Source organism: Oryx dammah, unplaced genomic scaffold (assembly GCF_014754425.2).
Source record: "Oryx dammah isolate SB20612 unplaced genomic scaffold, SCBI_Odam_1.1 HiC_scaffold_11232, whole genome shotgun sequence".
Taxonomy (NCBI): domain Eukaryota; kingdom Metazoa; phylum Chordata; class Mammalia; order Artiodactyla; family Bovidae; genus Oryx; species Oryx dammah.
In genome coordinates, this window is record NW_024080625.1 from 1,085,126 (window position 1) to 1,105,866 (window position 20,741).

Genomic DNA, 20,741 nt, shown 5'->3' on the forward strand with positions numbered 1-20,741 from the left:
TGCTATTGATATTTAAGTGATAAATATTCTTATGGTTTATGTTAATGTTCATCACATTTTGTCATTTGAAGATGAAAACACACTTTATAAAGAAATCTTACGTTAAGCATCTTTAATAGAAGTTCAGTTTTTCTGTTTTGTTCATATAGTTTTAAGGGTTCATTGTTAAGTTTAATTCTGGGATTTTATGTTGATGTTGTGGTAGCAATCAGTAATTTTCTATGTTAACATATTTTTTGTCTGTTCACTAGATTTTGGTGTATAGAAACTATTTTTGTATCAATATATTAAGATTTTTACATCATTTAAGTCTCTTGAGTACTAATAATTTTTCATTTCTAATGGAATGCTTAGATTTTCCAGGTAGAAAATTTCATCATTGCCAATATTTGTAGATTTTTTCTTTCCTCAAGCAAAATTTAAATCTTATATCTATCCTCATCTAGCTGCAATGGGGTGAAATTACATGGTCTTATTAAGTAATATGGTAATTATTCTTTTATTGCTAGTTACTTTAGCTGTAATTCCTCCAATCTAATTTGATCACAAACCTTCTGGTGGGCTAGTGATTAAAGTTAAATATTTTTAAATGAAATATAAAGACTCTTTTGAATCTTTCATTATTAAGCATTTCAGATTGAGTTTTTGGTAAATTTTATTCTATTAATTTTCATTGAGAAATCAAACCACCTATGTATGTTAACTTTTCACCCTAATTAATTTGTTGTCTTAGTGTGCTTGTGGAAGAATGCTTTTATATTCTTTCCCAATCAGTAGAGAATAGACTTTTCTTTTTTTTTATATAATTTATTTTTTTTTTACTTTACAATTCTGTATTGGTTTTGGCATACATTGACATGAATCCACCACGGGTGTACATGCGTTCCCAAACATGAACCCCCCTCCCACCCCCCTCCCCACAACATCTCTCTGGGTCATCCCCGCGTACCAGCCCCAAGCGTGCCATATCCTGCATCGGACATAGACTGGCAATTCGATTCTTACATGATATTATACATGTTTCAATGTCATTCTCCCAAATCATCTCACCCTCTCCCTCTCCCACTGAGTCCAAAAGTCCGCTATACCCATCTGTGTCTTTTTTGCTGTCCTGCATACAGGGTCATCATAGAGCACAGACTTTTCAAATGGAAGTTTAAAATATATGCCTCTACTTTTCAATAACAAGATGTAGTCCTCAGGCAAGCTCTAGGATCTTTTGTGTGCCCTATTTGATTCTGTGTTGAGGCAGGAAGGGGGCTTCCCCAAGACTCAGTGGTAAAGAATCTGCCAGCAGTGCAGGAGACATGGGAGACACGAGTTCTAAAAGAGATGGACACAACTGAGCAAGAGCAACGAGCGTGAGAAGAAGGAAGAGGCAACATAAGAGAATGCTCAATCTTTGCAGTTTTGATGAGTAAATGTAACTTACTTCAGTGCCTAAAATATTGTGAATATTTTCCCAATGTCCTTTTCACAGCTGCCTTTACTTCCTTGTTCCTTAGGCTGTAGATAAGGGGGTTCAGCATGGGTGTGATCACACTGTATTGTAAGGAAGAAAGCAAATCCAGGGAGGAACCAGAGGGAGGCATGAGATAGCAAAGCACACCTGAGCCAAAGAACAGGATCACTGTGATGAGGTGGGAGGAGCAGGTGGAGAAAGATTTGCTCCTGCCTGTGGTGGAGCTGACGCTCAGAATGTTGAATATAATACGAACATAGGAGAAGAAGATTGGGAAGAAGTTTCCAAGCCCGAGGAATACAGTGGAGAAGGACAAGATACTGATATTGATGGAGATATCAGAGCAAGACAGGGGAAAGAGGGAGGGCAGCTCACAGAGGTAGTGGTGGATAGTTTGATCATCACAGAAATCCAGATTAATAGCCAAGAGCACAATGATGACTGCATTGAGAGAGGCCAGGCCCCAGCCCCACATCAGCCCCTGACAGAGCTGGTTGCTCATCACCTGGTCATAGAGCAAGGGGTGGCAGATGGCGGCATAACGGTCGTAGGCCATGACTGAGAGCAGACAGGCTTCATTTCCCGCAGTAAGAAACACAAAGAAGACCTGGGCTAGACAGCCCTCTACTGAGATGGTCTTCTTCTCAGACAGGAGGTCCTTCAGGAGCTTGGGCAAAGTGACAGAAGAGAAGCAGAGGTCTAGGAATGATAGATTACTCAGGAAGTAGTACATGGGTGTGTGGAGGTGGGAGTCAGCCCTGATCACTAATATCATTGTCAGATTCCCCAGTAGTGTCTGGAGGTAAATTCCTAGGAATAATACAAAGAGCAGAACTTGGATATGGGGGTCGTCAGACAGCCCAGTGAGAATAAACTGGGTGATGGTGCTGTGGTTCCTCAAGGCCATTTGTTGAGATTATTTTCCTGTAATAAAATAAAGGAGAGGTGAGATCCCCTATGATTGTTCCTATTTCCTTCACAGCATCACCCCTTCTGCTTACACATTTCCCCCTGTGGTGTTTGGGTGCTGTGTTGAGACACTCAATATATCCCTCACTGTACCTCAGCAAGAACTTTTATTCTATTTTGTCAGTCGCTATTCTTGGATTGCAGTCTTCACATACTTAACAGAGAATCTCATTCCTTTTTTATAAGGATTTAAGTGGAAAATAAATATACCTGGCTTCCTTGTACATTCATGGTAGTTAGTTTCCACCTGGATTTTTCCTGTTGTTTAGAGAGCCTTATAATCATTTGGTTTTAAGAACCATTATAGTATGGATTTGCAGCAGTTGTTTTAAACTTGTCTCCTTTCCATATCATTATCTTTTAGGTCATAATCATCCAATGACTTCTAACTTCCTAAGCAGCTCATTAAATTTCCATTAACTTTGTGTATGTGTGTGTTTACAGAGTATCTCAATCACTATCTAAGTTTTTTTTTCAAAGTGATTTTGTGATTTATTTATGGTAGCTGATGATATCTATTTTACTGTTGAAAAATATGATATTCAGGGGGAATTTTGTAATGCCATGTTGACAACAAGTAAAAAACCATTGCTGTTTCTAAAACCATTGCTGTTTCTAATCTACCAGGCTTGATCAATAGGTACACAGGCCATTTTTCCTGTTCCAGTATTCAGAGTTCTTTCTTATCCATTTTTAACCTACTTTTAAATCAAATTGGCTACTTTTGATGTCAGAAAAGTGTATTTGTTTCTGTGCTTCTGTTATTCTCCATTCAGATGTTCTCCATTTTAATCTGTGGATCCAAATTCTTAACTGACCTTAAGTCCTGTCTTTTTTTTATAGTCTCTCCTGACAGCTCTCTCTTCTAAACTCACAACCTTCCATTTAAATCACGGACTCCTTGTTTTCAGTGGCCTTATGTCATAGTCTGAATTCTGATTTTTTTCTCATTAATGTTAAATATGTTTTCTCAGATTTCCCCTCAAGGCTATGAGCTCATTGAGAAAATGGACCACATCTTAATAGTAATCACAAATTAATTATTTCTAGCTTCATCTTCACGCATTTTGTGTTAGCTTCATTATACCTATCACATTATTTGAAAACCTCCATATGACCTCTCATGCATACTTCAGATATGACCTCTTGAATATTCCAAGCGCAATCCCATCCTTTCACTCTATGCCCCTAATACCACCTCAGTTGTGTCTGACTCTTTGTGACCCCATGGACTATACAGTCCATGGAATTCTCTAGGCCAGAATACTGGAGTGGGTGGTGTTCCCTTCTCTATGGGATCTTCCCAACCCTGGGATCGAACCTAGATCTCCCACATTGTAGGTGTCGTCCCTGGAGCCACCAGGTAAGCCCAAGAATACTGGATTGGATAGCCTATCCCTTCTCCAGCAGATCTTCCCCACCAAGGAATCAAGCCAGGTTCTCCTGCATTGCAGGCAGATTCTTTATGAGCTGAGCTACCAGGGAAAGCCATCCTAATACCACCAGTCACCTGTAATACTGATCCCTGACAGAAGTATTGGGAATATTATCTATTAGAGTTGCCATACTGCCTACCCATGCAGTCTGTGTTTATTTGCAGAATATGTCATCTTCTGCAACATCCTCTGATGATCTCTCATTTTTATAGAAGCAACAGGTACTTTAACCATCACTGCAACAAGGTACTTGCATTTGTGTTGTGGGCAATTTATTTTTTATTGTCCCATGAGGTCAGAAAAGAAGTATTTGTGTGGTTTTCCTTTAACTGCTTCTTGAATCTACTTGTGCTAGGTGTAAGGGTTTATCCAAGAAGGCCAGAATGGTGGTAGATTATGTGAATGATGATGCTCACCTGAATCCAGATAATTTTGAACCTGCATTTGTAGGGCTATGTAGTAAAGCACCATTCTGTATGAAGTTTTCTTAGGAGCCTGAGGTTTTAAAACATGATTTAACAGGTTTCTACTTTTGTTTATCAGCTCACAATATAACCATATGAAGCTTTCTGAACTTACAAAAAATTTATATTGCTTTTTTATTGGGCACCTATTTCTAATCCTGCTGATAATCTATGACCCCATGCTAATTCACCAAGAGATGCTTCAGCTATGATCCCATTAACAAACTCATCAGTCAAAGCTTAGGCCCATCTTAGACCGATGTTTAGGTTACCTTTGTGCCTGGAAAACAGGGTAGTGTTTACCCTTGTGTTCCTGTGGGATATTGGCTTAGTTCTAGTGATTGTGAGGCAGAAACAGCTGAAGAAATTCTGTTTGAGGGTCCTGCATGGATACATTTGTAAATATTGTTGATAGAAAACTTTTTATATAAAATCTACTCAAAGCAAAGTAAAATGATAAATAGGATTTATTCTTCATAAAACTTAGATATTTTCATGTATATCTCAATGATCTGGATATTTTCAAGCCATCCCCCAAACTACTTCATTCTCTACTTTCACTCACAAGGAGACCAGACCACAGTGTCTTGCCACCACAGTGGCAAGCTCAGGGTCTTCTGTTAATTGAGAATATTTCCAGAATCATTTCTATTTCTTTAGTGTAGTATTTCTGGGCAAATTTTTCTCTCTTATCTGATGTCCACATTTAGTGTGCAGGAAGACATCAACCACTGTATCAATTGATTTAGAAGATATCACAGAGAAAGGAGCCGTCCCACCCCCAGCTAAATAACACCTTAAACTGATGGGATAAGTTTTTTTTGAATGACCAAAAGCAGAGCCTTGCAACTCATTCTCAGTCAAGATATCAGGAAATAAATCTAATTTTTAATTACTACTTGGAACAAAAAACATTGTCTTCATTTCATCCTTTTGTATGAGAGACTGATGTGAGATTTACACATGGATGAGAACAGGCACAATTAAAGTGAATGAAATGGTGGTTGATCTTAGCAAATGGTAAAAGATATGAAAGGAGGATTACAGAATTGTCCTAGAAAGGTCTAAACCACATTATTTAAAGATATTTCTGGAATGAACAAAAGAGTGTAGTGTGTGTGGTAGGTCAGCCTCCAAGATGGCCTGAGGGATCCCAGGGCAACTTTCAGACCCAGGAATCTGAACTGGGAGAAGGATATCAGTATGGGAAGGAGAGAACCAAAAGTCAACATGACCCAGCTGAATTATTCTCAGCGCTGTTCCCTCCTTGGGAATAGTACTCCTCTGCACTATTCATACCTACTCACTGGTAACCAGATCTGAAGGTTTAAGGAACAGAAATATTTACTGCAGTTTATCAAACTGGTGTCAGAAAAAGCAGGGGAGTAAGTTCCTTCAACAGCCTAGAATCTTTCTGTAATATTCTGATTTCTCTCTGCAAAGTTTTGTGATTATGAAGTATAAGATTTAGGCCAGGCTGAAGATGTCCCTGTACTCAGTGTTATGCAGAGAGAATAGAGGTCATTCTATTGATTTGTGCAGGTTTGATAGACTAATGCAATATTTGGGGGAATAAAGATGTTTAAGCTGGGGAAGATTGAAGGCGGGAGGAGAAGGGGATGACAGAGGATGAGATGGTTGGATTGTATCACCGACTCAGTGGACATGAGTTTGGGTAAACTCCGGGAGTTGGTGATGGACAGGGAGGCCTGGTGTGCTGCAGTCCATGGGGTCACAAAGAGTCGGACACTACTGAGCGACTGAATTGAACTGAACTGAACTGAACTGAAAGCCCTTCCCAAGGTTGGAGATGATGTCAAGAGCCAAGATATTCTCATCTCTAGTCAGAGAAGAGGGATGAAGGAACAGGATCCTTGTCCGTAGAACAAGTGGAATAGGTAATGAAATGTGAGGAGGTAGAGATGTGTGAAGGGATAGATAGCAGATTTAAAACCTACACACAGGAATCTCCCTGGTGGTCTATTGGCTAAGACTCCATGCTCCCAATGCAGGGGGCTAAGGTTCAATCCCTAGTCAGGGAACTAGATCCCACATGCAGCAACTGAGAGTTCACATCCTGCAACTAAGATCTGGTGCCACCAAATAAACACACAAATAAAATTAATAAATATTAAAAAAAAGTTGAAAAACCCTACACACAGATATTCCTGGAAAAAAGATAAAGGTATCCTCAGAGAATCAGGGAAGAATTACCACAATTTCTGTTTTTCTGGAGATGACTTTTCTGAATTTTCTGCCTTTCCCATCATTGTTGAGCATCATAGGTAAAGTCTCCTCAAAACTGACCTCCTCTCAAAGGAGTTTGACGTTTGGTATATCAGACAGCTCTCACAGAGTTCTGGGCATTAGACTAGTTCTCTTGTTAGAAGCAGTATATAAATCATACAGTCAGGACTGTTTTCCTGAAAACCTTAATTTAGGGTGGTGTCATTCTGTAATGTAGGCAAAGATGAGGACAGTTTCTCTAAAGAAGCTCAAATTCTGAACAACAGACATATATTTCATTAAACCTTCTCACATGACCTCAGGTGGAGCAATGTACCTTCTCTTCATTTCTTCTGTGATCCTGAGTACTTTTCTAAGAGCATCACTTATAGAAAGCATTCTTTAATGGAACCAATCAGAAAGCCATTTTACTTAGATAGCCACGGGCTATGTTGGGTACTCGGGGGAAGCTCGGCCACTGCCCTGTATTCCCTGAAGTCCCAGCCTGAAGCCTAGCTCTGGACTCAGTAACTACACAGTTTCCAGGTAACTGGAAAATTAAACATAGTACGAGGCATAGAGGATTCTCTCCAGGGAAGTATTTGAAGTGTCTGAATTAAGGTAATTATTTAAAGCCTAAAAAGAGTGCTTTATTAGAGTTGTGAGGGTTGAAAAAGCAGAGTATAAGAATGGGATTTTTAAACAAATTTCAATCTGATGGAACATTTTCCTAATGGCTACGCATAGCTGAAAATGAGCTTTCAAAATTTTTCGGTAAATTGAGCTGTGACATATTACTGAGCTCCAGATTATATTTTAGTGCATACTTAAATTTTTTTCATTTTAACCATAGACTTGTCCATTATAGTGGCTGAAAGGAGTTAATTCCATGCTAGGAATATTATTGAGGCTTGAATTTACAGAATCTTTTTTTTCAGAGTAATATCCTGTTTTTATTTAAAAAGTGATATTCTGTTTAACATGAATCATGTTAAAGTTTATTCTTTAACAGATTTATTGAAATACAATTGGCAAAAATTATATAGATTTAAGATGTACATCTTGATTGTTTTTAGGACCTTACTTAATCCTGCCCCTGCCAGATCTATTAAGGTATAATTGACAAATAAAATTTTTGTATATTTAAGACATACAAAGTGAAAATAATTGGATCTTAAGTTTATAGAATTACATATTCAGAGCATATAATGTATTATATAAATATGATGATAGTAACATATAGATAGTAATTCAAGCATATAATGAATTTTTTTTTTTGCATGTGAACTGTCCTGCTTCTCCAGCATCGTGTATTGCTGATGATAGAAGGGACTATCTTTTCTCTGTTGTTTGTTCTTTGCTCTTTTGTCATAGATTAACTGACTTTTATGTGTTTAGGTTTATTTCTGGGCTCTCAGTTCTATGCCAGTGATCTGTGTATCTGTTTTTCTGTCAGTACTGTGCTGTTTTGATTATTGCAGCTTTATAACGTAGTTTAAAGTTGGAGCATGTGAAACCTCCAGTGTTGCTTTTTTATTCTCAAGATTGCTTTGGCTTTTGTGCTTCCATATAAATTTTAGTACTTTTTGTTCTATTGCTGTGAAAAATCTCTCTCCCTGGGATTTTGATAGGGATTGCATTGAATCTGTAGATTGCTTTAGACGATATAGACATCCATGAGCATGAACTCTGTTTCCATTTCTTTTTTTCTGCTTCAGTGTCTTTCAACTATGTCTCATAGTTTTCAGTGTCAAAGTCTTTGACCTCCTTGATTAAGTTTATTCCTAGATATTTTATTCTTTCTGTTGTTGATAATAAAGTGTTTAAAACATATTCTCCTATAGAGTTGCTATTTTATAATTCTATTTATCACCTTACAGTTTACGTTCTTTTGTCTTCTGTTTCTGGTAGATTAGCTCTTTTCAACTTTTTTTTTCTTTTAGGCAGGTCTTGTGTTGATGACTGTCTCAGTTTTCATTTGTTTGGGAATGTCCTTATTTCTCCTTCATATCTAATTTTGCCTTTGCTGAATGGAATATTCTTGGCTGACAGTTTTTATCTTTCAGTATTTTGAGAATGTCATTTCACTGCTTCCTGGCCTGTGGAGTTTTTGCTGAGAAATTTGCTATAGCCTACTGGGGGTTCCCTTGTAAGTTATCATCCTTTTTCCCCTGGCTGCCTTTAAAATTCTTCCTTTGTCATTGACTTTAAAAAAATTATTTATTTATTTTTGGCTGTGCTGGGTCATCTTTGCCGTGCAGGCTTTTCTCTAGTTATGCTGAGGAGGGGTTACTCTCTTGTCGTGGGGCACAGGTTCTGGGGTACACAGGCTTCCATAGTTGCGGTTTCTGGGCTCTAGAGCACAGATTCAGTAGTTGTGGCACATGGGCTTAGTTGCTCCATGGCATGTGGGATCTTCATGGACCAGGGATCAAACCCATGTCTCCTGCACTGGCAGGCAGATTCTTTACTACTGAGCCTTCAGGGAAGCCCTGTCAATGACTTTTTAAATTAAAAGTATAAGGTACAGTTGATTTACAATATTATATTGGTTTCAGGTGTAAACATAGTGATTTGATACTTTTTTAGATTACACTCCATTTAAAGTGGTTATAAAATGCTGGCTATATTCCCTGTGCTATATGTTACATTGTATCTTATTTATTTTATATCTAGTAGTTTGTACCTCTTAATCTTCTCCTATCTTGCCCTTCCTCCAGCCCCTTTCAACAGTGGTAACCACTAGTTTATGCTCTGTATCTGTGAGTCTGTTTATATTTTATTATATTCTTTTATTTAATTTTTTTAGATTCCACATGTAAAGGAAAACATACAGTATTTGTCTTTCTCTGACTTACTTTACTAAGCATAATACCCTTAAGGTGCATTTATGTTGTTTCAAATGGCAAAATTTCGTTAGTTTTCACGACAGTAGTATTCTATTGTATATATGCCATATCTTCTTTATCCATTCATTTGTGGATGGATGCTGAGATTGCTTTTATAGCTTGGCTCTTATAAATAAGGCCACCATGAGCATTGGGGTGGGCTTCCCTGGTGGCCAAGGCAGGAGACGTGGGTTCGATCCCTGGGTCAGGAAGATCCCCTGGAGAAGGAAATGGCAACCCTCTCCAGTATTCTTGCCTGAGGAATCTCATGGATAGAGGAGCCTGTTCGACAGGACTGAGCATGCATGCATGCACAAAGTTACAATGGTGCTGGGATGAGAGGCGTTACTTGGAAACAGTGGTCTGCTTTAGTCCTTTGCTGGCCTCTTGTTCCACATATAACTCATCCCCTCTAGTCATCTCTCTCTTGGAAATCTATCATGACATACTAATACCTCATCCTTTTTCATTTCCTGGTAATACCGACCATGCCACACATTTTTGAATTCAACTCTCATCTGAATCAAAGGACCCATTTGCAGGCCACTAGCTCTTATTGTAAGCTAATATCTTTGTCCCACTAGTAGACACACTGAAGTCTTTGGATGTCCTTCTGTGCCATTCTAAGACCAAGAGAAGCTCAGAAGATTGCACCTAAATGTACTCAATCCACACTAATTTTTCAGATCTCTGGTGATTGCATTATATTTTGTGTGGACTTCTCAGTAGGCTTATCATGTTCCTGATCCCTCTGTAGAAAGAAAAACTGAATTCTTTACTCTTATACCTCTAAACTTAGTAGAGGGTGAATCTTTAGTATCCATATAAATAGAATTGGGTGGTAATTTATAGAGCTCTCCATGCTTACTATGAATTTTCCTGCGTATCTTTCCAATTCTCTCCCCAGTTTGTTTCATATCTAGTTGTATATTTCTTCAAATATTTTTGTACGTTTAAACTCAGAATCCAAAGATTTTTGAGTCTTTGTTCTCTAATTCTACTGAATGGGCAGATGGGGAAAACTTTGGGTAATAAGTAAATAAAGCAGAGTGGTAAGAAATAAATATCACAGTTCTGTTAGTACTTTTCATAGCATCCTGCCTGGTATGCTTTCCAGTTGTTGTGTATCTGACCTGACTCAGTAGTTTCATGATGGCGGCTGACATACAAGATTATCATGATTGTCTATTTGACATACAAGATTATCATATTGAAATCTATTTCCCACTTAAACCTCCATGCCCTTTCATTTCTTTCTTTCAGTGTATATAAAACTGACATAGATATCACTGCAGCCTGGGAGACAGCATTTCAGATAGCTCTGAGAAACTGCTCCAGGGAGGTGAGGGGAGGAACTAGGATATATGAGTTTTGCAACAAAGGGCAGGTAATTGGTAACATCAAAAGATTAAGTAAAAAATTAGATATGTCATGTTAAGGAATTTAGCACTTATCTATTTATGGGAAGATGCAAGAATCTAGGCTTACTGAAATCATTCTTTGATATGTGCCTCAGCTATTGTGGTTAGCATCTTGTGTTTCTACAAGCTGAATTTCCTTAGGGCTCACCCTGGGGAGTGACTGCAGTCTGATGTCTGCTAGATGGCAGGTATTCCTTCTTCCTGAGTTCCCTCAGGGTCATCAACTCACCAACCATGGTGGCTGGGATTGCTGATGACTGTATCATCCTTTGTTTACTGATATGGCAGGAAATAATTCCATTTCTCATCTCCCAACCAGTTTGTCAACACAATACCTTCTACATAGAAATTTCAGATTCTCTACTATCAGGGAAGATTTTGGGGAGGTCAGAAAGAGGAAGAGTTCCAACACCACAAGTTTCCTTGACCATGCTGGCTGGGGACTAAACTTAGTCTTTTATTTTTGCAGTAGTGGACCAGAGAATAATGTTTTAACTTGTTTTAAAGGTTTTGTAGTAAATGTTAAAAAGCAGCTGAAGATGATTGTTGTGTTTGGATGCATTATACTCTACTTTATGCCCAAAATGTAAGAATTTGTTTCCTAAGTGTTACCAGAGAAAGTACCAACATTATTATGAGCCTTTTAATTTTTTAGCACCTGTACTAGCTTGTGAGAAAACTTTACTTACTTGTTGACTTTAGGAATGGTGGTTTATGCCACTTATATATTCAATTCTGGTCTCAGGGAAGAAAAAGATTAAGTTTTAATACCCTGAAAAATATCTCTTTTAAGAAGCTTCACCTTGGTCTCCTAACCAAGTACAGTGAGAAAGCAGCACACACTCAGTTCAGGTTTTGCAAAATACAGAAGCAAGGCCTCACAAACGTGAGAGCAGGAGAAGAGACAGGAGCAAGGATTCAGTCTATAGGACCTGTCTGCAAGGCATATGGTAGATGTGGTCTGCCAAGCCAAACTTTCACCTAAGTCCTCCATTACTTTATTCAGTAGCTGTAAGGCCTAACAATTGCTATCATTTTTGCCATATTCTGTCTATCTGTAGGATGGAAACCTATGCCTTCTTTACCATTTTGCTGTGCTTATCTTTCTTAATTATCTTCTTTGTTTGATGTTATTCATTGAACTGAATGATTTCTGCAATTTTAATATATTTATCATTCTCCCATTTCATTTTATAGTAATAGCAGATGCTAATGGTAACTATCCAGCAAATGCTTTCACCGTTACAACTTCTATGCATACTGGCCCAACCTAAAAATGTCAGTCTCTGAACACTTTTCCTTGTCCAGAGGAATAAGGAAATACTACTACATTGCATATTACTTTGTTCCCAGCATCACAGCTACACAACTCTTACCTGTCGTAAATTGGGATGAGATACTTATAGAAGGGAATGCTTTGACATATGCAATTATTTTAGTAATTGAAAGATGCAGGCACAATAACAATAACAAGAAGTGTGCATTTGGTTTGCTATTGTGGAATGTAATTGGTGTGCTAAAGAAATAAAATGACAGCCTTGGATTGAAGTGAAATTGCTCAGTCATGCCCGACTCTGCGACCCCATGGATAGTAGCCTGCACCAAGCTCCTCTGTCCATGGGATTTTCAAGGCAAGAGTACTGGAGTGGGTTGCCACTTCCTTCTCCAGGGAATCTTCCCAACCCAGGGATCGAACTCAGGTCTCTCACATTGTAGACAGATGCTTTACTGGCCTTGGATTAACCAATTACAAACCTAGAGGATGATATGAAGGTCAAAAGGGCTTTCTGAGCATTTTAAAGGAAACCCTGTCTCCTGTAACCAAAGAGTAGAAGAAAATGGTTGGTGAAAATGGGCCCAGAACCTGACTAATAGAATAGCTGAATTCAAAAGAGCACTTTATTTACAGTTCAGCAAATACCCTATGCCATATACAGGGCTTTAACAGAAAAGGAGCAGGACCATGAGACTTGCGGTGGGGACATCTAGATGAATATGCTTCAACTTCCTGAATCGTCAGAGCCTGTAAAGTTGACTTACTACTCTCTGTAAGATTATAGAAGTTTTTCCCTTGCTTGAAGACCGTGGAGAAATTGAACCTGAGGCAGATGTCTGGTAAGATGTTATTTACCCTCTCTTATCTCCCCCAGTGGCTTCTGGACCAGTGGCTTCTAGACCAGTGGCTGGGATCATGTCTCATCGTGGTTGGACTGAGGAAGTACAGCCCTGCTACGGGAGGAAGGGCATTGTTTACCAAACCACCTGTAGGATATGGAGAGTATGTACCCACGAGAACTGCGAAAACATGTCTGAGAATGGATCTTTTAGTTTGGTTTCCTATTTATTAAGGTATAAAATATACAAGTAGACAGAGGTGGTGGAATTAGAGGAGGAAAAAAGACGTTTAAGAGGTAAAATATACTTCACAAATTTCAATATCCTTTAAAATCTTGAAAAAGATTTTTCGTGAATTAATTTTAAATTTCCTGTGGTAAGTGAAAAATCTAAATAAATGTACTTAATACTTATGGAAGCTACTGGTAATGAAATTTTATGCACATCCTTTTGGCTTTATTGATAAATTAATATGCAGGTCATTCTGGGGAGATCTAGATACTAATCTTCCCAGGTGGCTCAGTTGTAAAGAATCTGTTGTCAGTGTAAGAGAGGCAAGAGACACAGGTTTAATCCCTGGGTTAGGAAGATCCCCTGGAGCAGTAGATGGCAAACCACTCCAGTATTCTTGCCTAGAAAATTCCATGGACAGAGGAGGTTTGTGGGCTACAGTCCATGGGGTTGCAAAGAGTCAGACACAACTGAGCATGTACACTTACACATACTAGCTACAAATTTTCTATGCAGTAAACATAGTTTATATATGAGTTGTAAATATTTTAAAATAAATTGTGAATTTATCCAGCTAATTTGTTGAAATAATTCAAACAAATTGAAACTGCTGGGACTAAGTATACCCAAAATTTATAGTTTTGAGACCAAACTATAATATTTTTCCCCCTACTATATAGATGGGACTTTATCAGTCTTATCCCCCAGTGTTTATGTGGGGGTATATTTCCTAAAACTATATAAATGATACATTTTAATCTTTGGCAAGATGATATTACAAAGAAAGTACTTTTTTCTATTATTGTTTAGCTCAATCATCTTCGATATGCTTAATCATCAGTATGCTTAATCCTTACCAGTCGCTTGTGTTATTTCATTTCGTTTTGTTTTTTTTTTTCATTTCCTTTGGTATATCAATGGTTTTGTTACTGGTTTCCAAAAATTCAGTTATGGCTAAGGATGTTAACCATTTATCATGAAATGCAAATTAAATGCCATATTTTATTACCCAAAAATACGTAAGTAAAGAGTGAAGTGTAATCGTTTAAAGGTAGTACTTGATGAGTTTTTACATTCATATATACTTATGTAACCACCCCACAGATCAGGATGCAGTGACCTTCATTAGCTAGAAAGTTCCATCATGACTTTTCCCAGTAAACCTATTCTCCACACCAAGCACTGTCCTGGCATCACTTATAGGTTATTATTCTCTAGTCTCAGGCTTTATGTAAATAAAATCATATGTGTCTGGCTTCTGTTATCCATGTGTTTTCCAAAGCCTGTTTTTGTAAAATATTACTTTGTATGAATATACAATATTTATCTATCCATCAATATTTTATTTATCCATTATATTTATTTATTTAGAAATTATTTATTAATTTATTAACTTATTTATTTATTTATCCATTATTGAATATACAGTAGTTTATCCATTCTCCAGTTGATAGACATTTTGGTTATTTGCCTTTTTTCACTACAGTGAATAAAGTTGTCATAAACAGCCCAGTAATGTCTTTGCAGTATATATACATTCATAATTCTTTGGTACATACCTGGCAATGTAATTCTTGGGTTTTAGAGTAGTTGTATGGTTTTGATTTAACACATACTGCCATACAGTTTACTGAAGTGCTGAATAAGTGTATAGTGAATCCAATTCCTCCCCCTCCTCATCAAGGCGTGAATACTTTCAGTATTTTTAGTTCTAGCATTTAGAATGATTCTGTTTATATGAAGTTCAGGAACAAGCTAAACCAGTACTTCCCCTTCCTTTAGCTTTGTGTTGTGATGGATAAGAACATGATATCTAGAGTAGCAACAGCAGGGGCACTTGTGAGGATAAAAATCAATAGAGAATGGCATAGCAAATGAATGGAAAGAGCATGCTTTATTAATGATTAAGTAGAATAATTAATAGAATCATTAATAATTCTGTTGAGCTACTGAACCAACTCTGAAGCACTCTGTCTCCAGACCTCTTATTAAATCAATGATAAGTAGTGTTATGGTTTATGGTACTATTAATCACATTTTGTTACTTGATAATGGAAGCATGCCTAATGAATACATTTGTAAATCAAATCTATTGATTTAAACATACTTTATGTCATTTACTTAGTTTTTTTGCTTGTTCATATGGGTTCTGAGTTCTTATTGTTGAATTTAATCCTGAGGTTTTTCTATTGACATTGCCATAGCAAATGGATGTTTTTCTTATATATATATATATATTCAGTTTATTGCTGGTATATAGAAAAACTACTGATTATATGAATATATAAGCTTTTTTTCCTGGTTCCAAATGGGAAAAGAAGTACGTCAAGGCTGTATATTGTCACCCTGCTTATTTAACTTATATGCAGAGTACATCATGAGAAACACTGGGCTGGAAGAAGCACAAGCTGGAATCAAGACTGCCAGGAGAAATATCAATAACCTCAGATATGCAGATGACACCACCCTTATGGCAGAAAGTGAAGAGGAACTAAAGAGCCTCTTGATGAAAGTGAAAGAGGAGAGTGAAAAGGCTGGCTTAAAGCTTAACATTCAGAAAACTAAGATCATGGCATCTGGTCCCATCACTTCATGGGAAATAGATGGGGAAACAGTGGAAACAGTGTCAGACTTTATTTTTTTGGGCTGCAAAATCACTGTAGATGGTGACTGCAGCCATGAAATTAAAAAACACTTACTCATTGGAAGGAAAGTTATGACCAACCTAGATAGCATATTGAAAAGCAGAGACATTACTTTGCCAAAAAGGTCCATCTAGTCAAGGCTATGGTTTTTCCTGTGGTCATGTATGGATGTGAGAGTTGGACTGTGAAGAAAGCTGAGCCCCAAAGAATTGATGCTTTTGAACTGTGGTGTTGGAGAAGACTCTTGAGAGTCCCTTGGACTGCAAGGAGATCCAACCAGTCCATTCTGAAGGAGATAAGTCCTGGGTGTTCTTTGGAAGGACTGATGCTAAAGGTGAAACTCCAGTACTTTGTCCACCTCATGTGAAGAGTTGACTCATTGGAAAAGGCTCTGATGCTGGGAGGGATTGGGGGCAGGAGGAGAAGGGGACGACAGAGGATGAGATGGCTGGATGGCATCACCAACTCGATGGACATGAGTTTGAGGAGACTCCGGGAGTTGGTGATGGACAGGGAGGCCTGGCGTGCTGCAATTCATGGGGTTGCAAAGAATCGGACATGACTGATTGACTGAAGTGAACTGAAAGCTTTTTTTTTACCTTAATAAACTCTCTTGGAATAGTAATAATTAGAGATTTCTTAGATTTTTGGGTAATCATTGTCACCTCCAAATATTTGTAGATCCCCTCTTCCATAATTAAATGTCATATTTTAATCTCATCTTACTGCACTGGAGGGAATTACATAACCTTGTTAAGTTAAATGAGTGATAGTGTTGTTTTCTTTTAAACTGTCGTTCCGTTGCTCAGTTGTGTCCGACTCTTTGCGACCCCATGGACCGCAGCACACTAGGTTCCCCTGTCCTTCACCATCTCCCGGAGTTTGCTCAAACTCATGTCCATTGAGTCGGTGATGCCATCCAACCATCTCATCCTCTGTTGCTCCCTTCTCCTCCTGCCCTCAATCTTTCCTAGCATCAGAGTCTTTTCCAGTGAGTCGGTTCTTTGCATCAGGTGGTCAAAGTATTGAAGCTTCAGCTTTAGCATCAGTCCTTCCAATGAATATTCAGGGTTGATTTCCTTTACTACTGACTGGTTTGATCTCTTTGCAGTCTAAGGGACTCTCAAAAGTCTTCTCCAGCACCACCATTTGAAAGCATCAATTCTTAGGTTCTCAGCCTCTTTTATAGTCCCATGTCATGTCTGTACATGACTAATGGAAAAACCATAATTGTAATTCCTCCAATTTGATATTATATCATGAAGCATATGTTTGAATATTATTTAATGTTAAATATTTTTTATGAAATAAGTAATATGAAAAGCATGTTTATAGGTTTATAACTGAGTCACTTTGCTATATAGCAGAGATTGGCACAACATTGTAAATCAACTATACTTCAATAAAAAAAGTCATTAGAATTTTTATTATTAAATATTTGAGGTCAAAATTGTTTACTTTTATGCTTATTAAGAATCTATCAGGGTGAACATGTGATTATTCTAACTTTAACTTATTGATTTGAGGAATCAAAGCAATAAGAAGTTTATTTGGTCATGGGTTATTATTTAGATTATTATTCTTTCAGTATACTTTCAGATTCAGTGGATCATTTCATTTCAACTTGTCTAAATATTCATGAGACGGTGGTAATTTTTCATATTTTGAATCAGTTACATTAGTTCTGAAAAACATTAACAATTTTCCATATTATTCTAAAAGCATTCAAATTTGCCAAAACTTACCTGAAAAACTATCAGTGCTTCTTGTCCTTTTGTGCTTATTCTAATGTTTTTTGTTTTGTTTTACACATCAAATAGCTCAATTTTATTTTTTTGGTTATATTTTCTTAAAATGAAACAAAATCCTGCTTTCAAAATTTATTTAGACAAATCTTAGCATTACCTTATAATTTTTATTCTTAACATCAGTGTTGTACTATTAGGTTCTTTTTCTGTTTTCTTAAATATATTTTACATAATTATGTCACAATTGATCCTTTTGAATAACTAGTGCCTCGATTTATTGATTCTATTTTTCTCTTTTCTAATATATTAATTTGTGCTTTTAGTCCCTTTATCCTCCTTTTCTTATGTTAAGTTTAATTATATTTCTAAACTTACACTTTTTTTCTTGTTTATTAATGAATTCATGTAAGGATAGATTTTATTTCTATTGATGGCTGCATTGGCAATGTTTTTAAATTTAGTATACAGTGTCCTCATGTTCATGATACTCTATGTAGACTGGTGACTTTTTTGTTAACAAAGGATTTTGCTTTTCAAGAGTTTTATTTCAAGAATTTATAAGTAGTTGGGATTTGAAAAGGTTAACTTCTGTTTAACAAATACCTCCTTTGTTTTTAGTTCTCTCTGCAGCTCTGTATAGTCAGATGCTAAAACTCCTGTGAAGATTATTGTATCTTTTTTTTTCTAACCTCATTTTTATTTTGTTTGTCTTATTTATCTACTTTGTGGAAGATGGTTTTCACACTCCCTTTCAACCAACAGCATAGACTTTCCAAACTGAGAACCAAAATCAAGAGCCACTTCCTTGGACTAACAGGATTAGGTGTTTGGGTGAGCTCTGGAATCTTTCTTCAGAATTACTGACATCGTGTGATTAGAGGAGATGAGAGCAAAAGAGCAAATGCAATGGAATACAATCTTTGTGATTTTGCTTAGAGTTGTCTTGTTCACTACTTGAACATTATAGATATTTCCCCAATGTCCTCTTCACAGCTGCCTTCACCTCCTTGTTCTTTAGGCTGTAGATGAGGGGATTCAGCATGGGTGTGACTGCACTGTACTGTACAGAGAGGAGCAAATCCAAAGAGGAGCCAGACGGAGGCATGAGATAACAAAGAAAACCCGAGCCAAAGAACAAGATCACTGCGATGAGGTGGGAGGAGCAGGTGGATAAAGCTTTGCTTCTGCCTGTGGTGGAGCTGATGCTCAGGATGGTGAAGATAATGAGGGCATAAGAGAAGAAGATTGGGATGAAGGTTCCAAGCCCATGCAATAGGCTGGAGCAGAGTAGGATATTGGTAACAATAGAGATATCAGAACAAGACAGGGGGAAAAGGGCAGGCAGCTCACAGGTGTAGTGGTGGATGGTATGGGCATCACAGAAATCCAGGCTAATAGCCAGGAGCACAATGACAAATGCATTGAGAGAGGCCAGGCCCCATGAGATCAACACCAGCCTCACACACAGCTGGTTGCACATCACCTGGCCATAGTGCAGGGGGTGGCAGATTGCGGCATAGCGGTCATAGGCCATCACTGAGAGTAGACAGGCTTCAGTTCCTGAAGAGAAAAACACAAAGAAAACCTGAGTCAGGCAGCCCTCGACAGAGATGGTTTTCTTCTCAGACAGGAGGTCCTTCAGGAGCTTGGGCAGAGTGACAGAGGAGAAGCAGAGGTCCAGGAATGATAGATACTCAGGAAGAAGTACATGGGTGTGTGGAGGTGGGGGTCAGCCCTGACCAGCAGCAGCATCGTCAGGTTCCCCAGCACGGTCAGGAGGTAAATCACCAGGAAGAGCACAAAGAGCGGAGCCTGCATGTGGGGGTCGTCTGACAGCCCAGTGAGGATGAACTCGGTGATGGTGCTGTGGTTCCTCAAGGCCATTTGTGGAGGCTGTTTCCTTGGAATAAAATAGAAAGTGGGTGATATTGCCTATGATTGTCCCCATTCTCTACAGCATCATCTTCTCTTCTTAAACATCCCTCCCTGAGTTGTCTGAACCTGTGCTTACATATCCCAAAGCTGCCTTCACTATGTCTCAGTAAGTATTATCTTTTCTTGATAGATCACAAATTTAGGTCATAATCTTCACAGACTTTAGAGAGTTCTATGGAAAAAGGAAGAGAGTTCCAGAAAAACATCTATTTCTGCTTTATTGACTATGCCAAAGCCTTGACTGTGTGGATCACAATAAACTGTGGAAAATTCTGAAAGAGATGGGAATGCCAGACCACCTGATCTGCCTCTTGAGAAACCTGTATGCAGATCAGGAAGCAACAGCTAGAACTGGACATGGAACAAAAGCCTGGTTCCAAATCGGGAAAGGAGTACATCAAGGCTGTATATTGTCACCCTGCTTGTTTAACTTATATGTAGAGTACATCATGAGAAACATTGGGCTGGAAGAAGCACAAGCTGGAATCAAGACTGCCAGGAGAAATATCAATAACCTCAGATATGCAGATGACACCACCCTTATGGCAGAAAGTGAAGAGGAACTAAAGAGCCTCTTGATGAAGGTGAAAGAGGAGAGTGAAAAAGCTGGCTTCAAGCTCAACATTCAGAAAACGAAGATCATGGCATCTGGTCCCATCACTTCATGGCAAATAGATGGGGAAACAGTGGGAACAGTGGCTGACTTTATTTTTTGGGGCTCCAAAATCACTGCAGATGGTGATTGCAGCCATGAAATTAAAAGACGCTTACTTCTTGGAAAGAAAATTATGACCAATCTAGATCGCATATTGCTAAGCAGAGACATTACTTTGCCAACAAAGGTCCGTCTAGTCAAGGCTATGATTTTTCCAGTAGTCATGTATGGATGTGAGAGTTGGACTGTGAAGAAGGCTGAGCACCGAAGAATTGATGGTTTTGAACTGTGGTGTTGGAGAAGACTCTTGAGAGTCCCTTGGACTGCAAGGAGATCCAACGAGTCCATTCTAAAGGAGATCAGCCCTGGGTGTTCATTGGAGGGACTGATGCTGAAGCTGAAACTCCAATACTTTGGCCACCTGATGTGAAGAACTGATTCATTGGAAAAGACTTTGATGCTGGGAGGGATTGGGGGCAGGAGGAGAAGGGGACAACAGAGGATGAGATGGTTGGATGGCATCACCGACTCAATGGACATGAGTTT

At 38.2% G+C, this 20,741-nt stretch overlaps 2 protein-coding genes across 2 annotated transcripts; both read right to left on the reverse strand.

The window, feature by feature from the left end:
* Positions 1 to 1,433: 1,433 nt before the first annotated feature.
* Positions 1,434 to 2,369, reverse strand: LOC120861297 (olfactory receptor 8S1-like). The gene has a single exon (XM_040236931.1). The coding sequence runs from the start codon at positions 2,367 to 2,369 to the stop codon at positions 1,434 to 1,436; it is 936 nt and encodes a 311-aa protein (XP_040092865.1).
* A 16,197-nt stretch (positions 2,370 to 18,566) lies between these two features.
* Positions 18,567 to 19,489, reverse strand: LOC120861298 (olfactory receptor 8S1-like). The gene is given in 2 exon segments (XM_040236932.1): positions 18,567 to 19,297; positions 19,300 to 19,489. Coding segments are annotated over 2 exon segments (921 nt in total).
* Between the last annotated feature and the right edge of the window lie 1,252 nt (positions 19,490 to 20,741).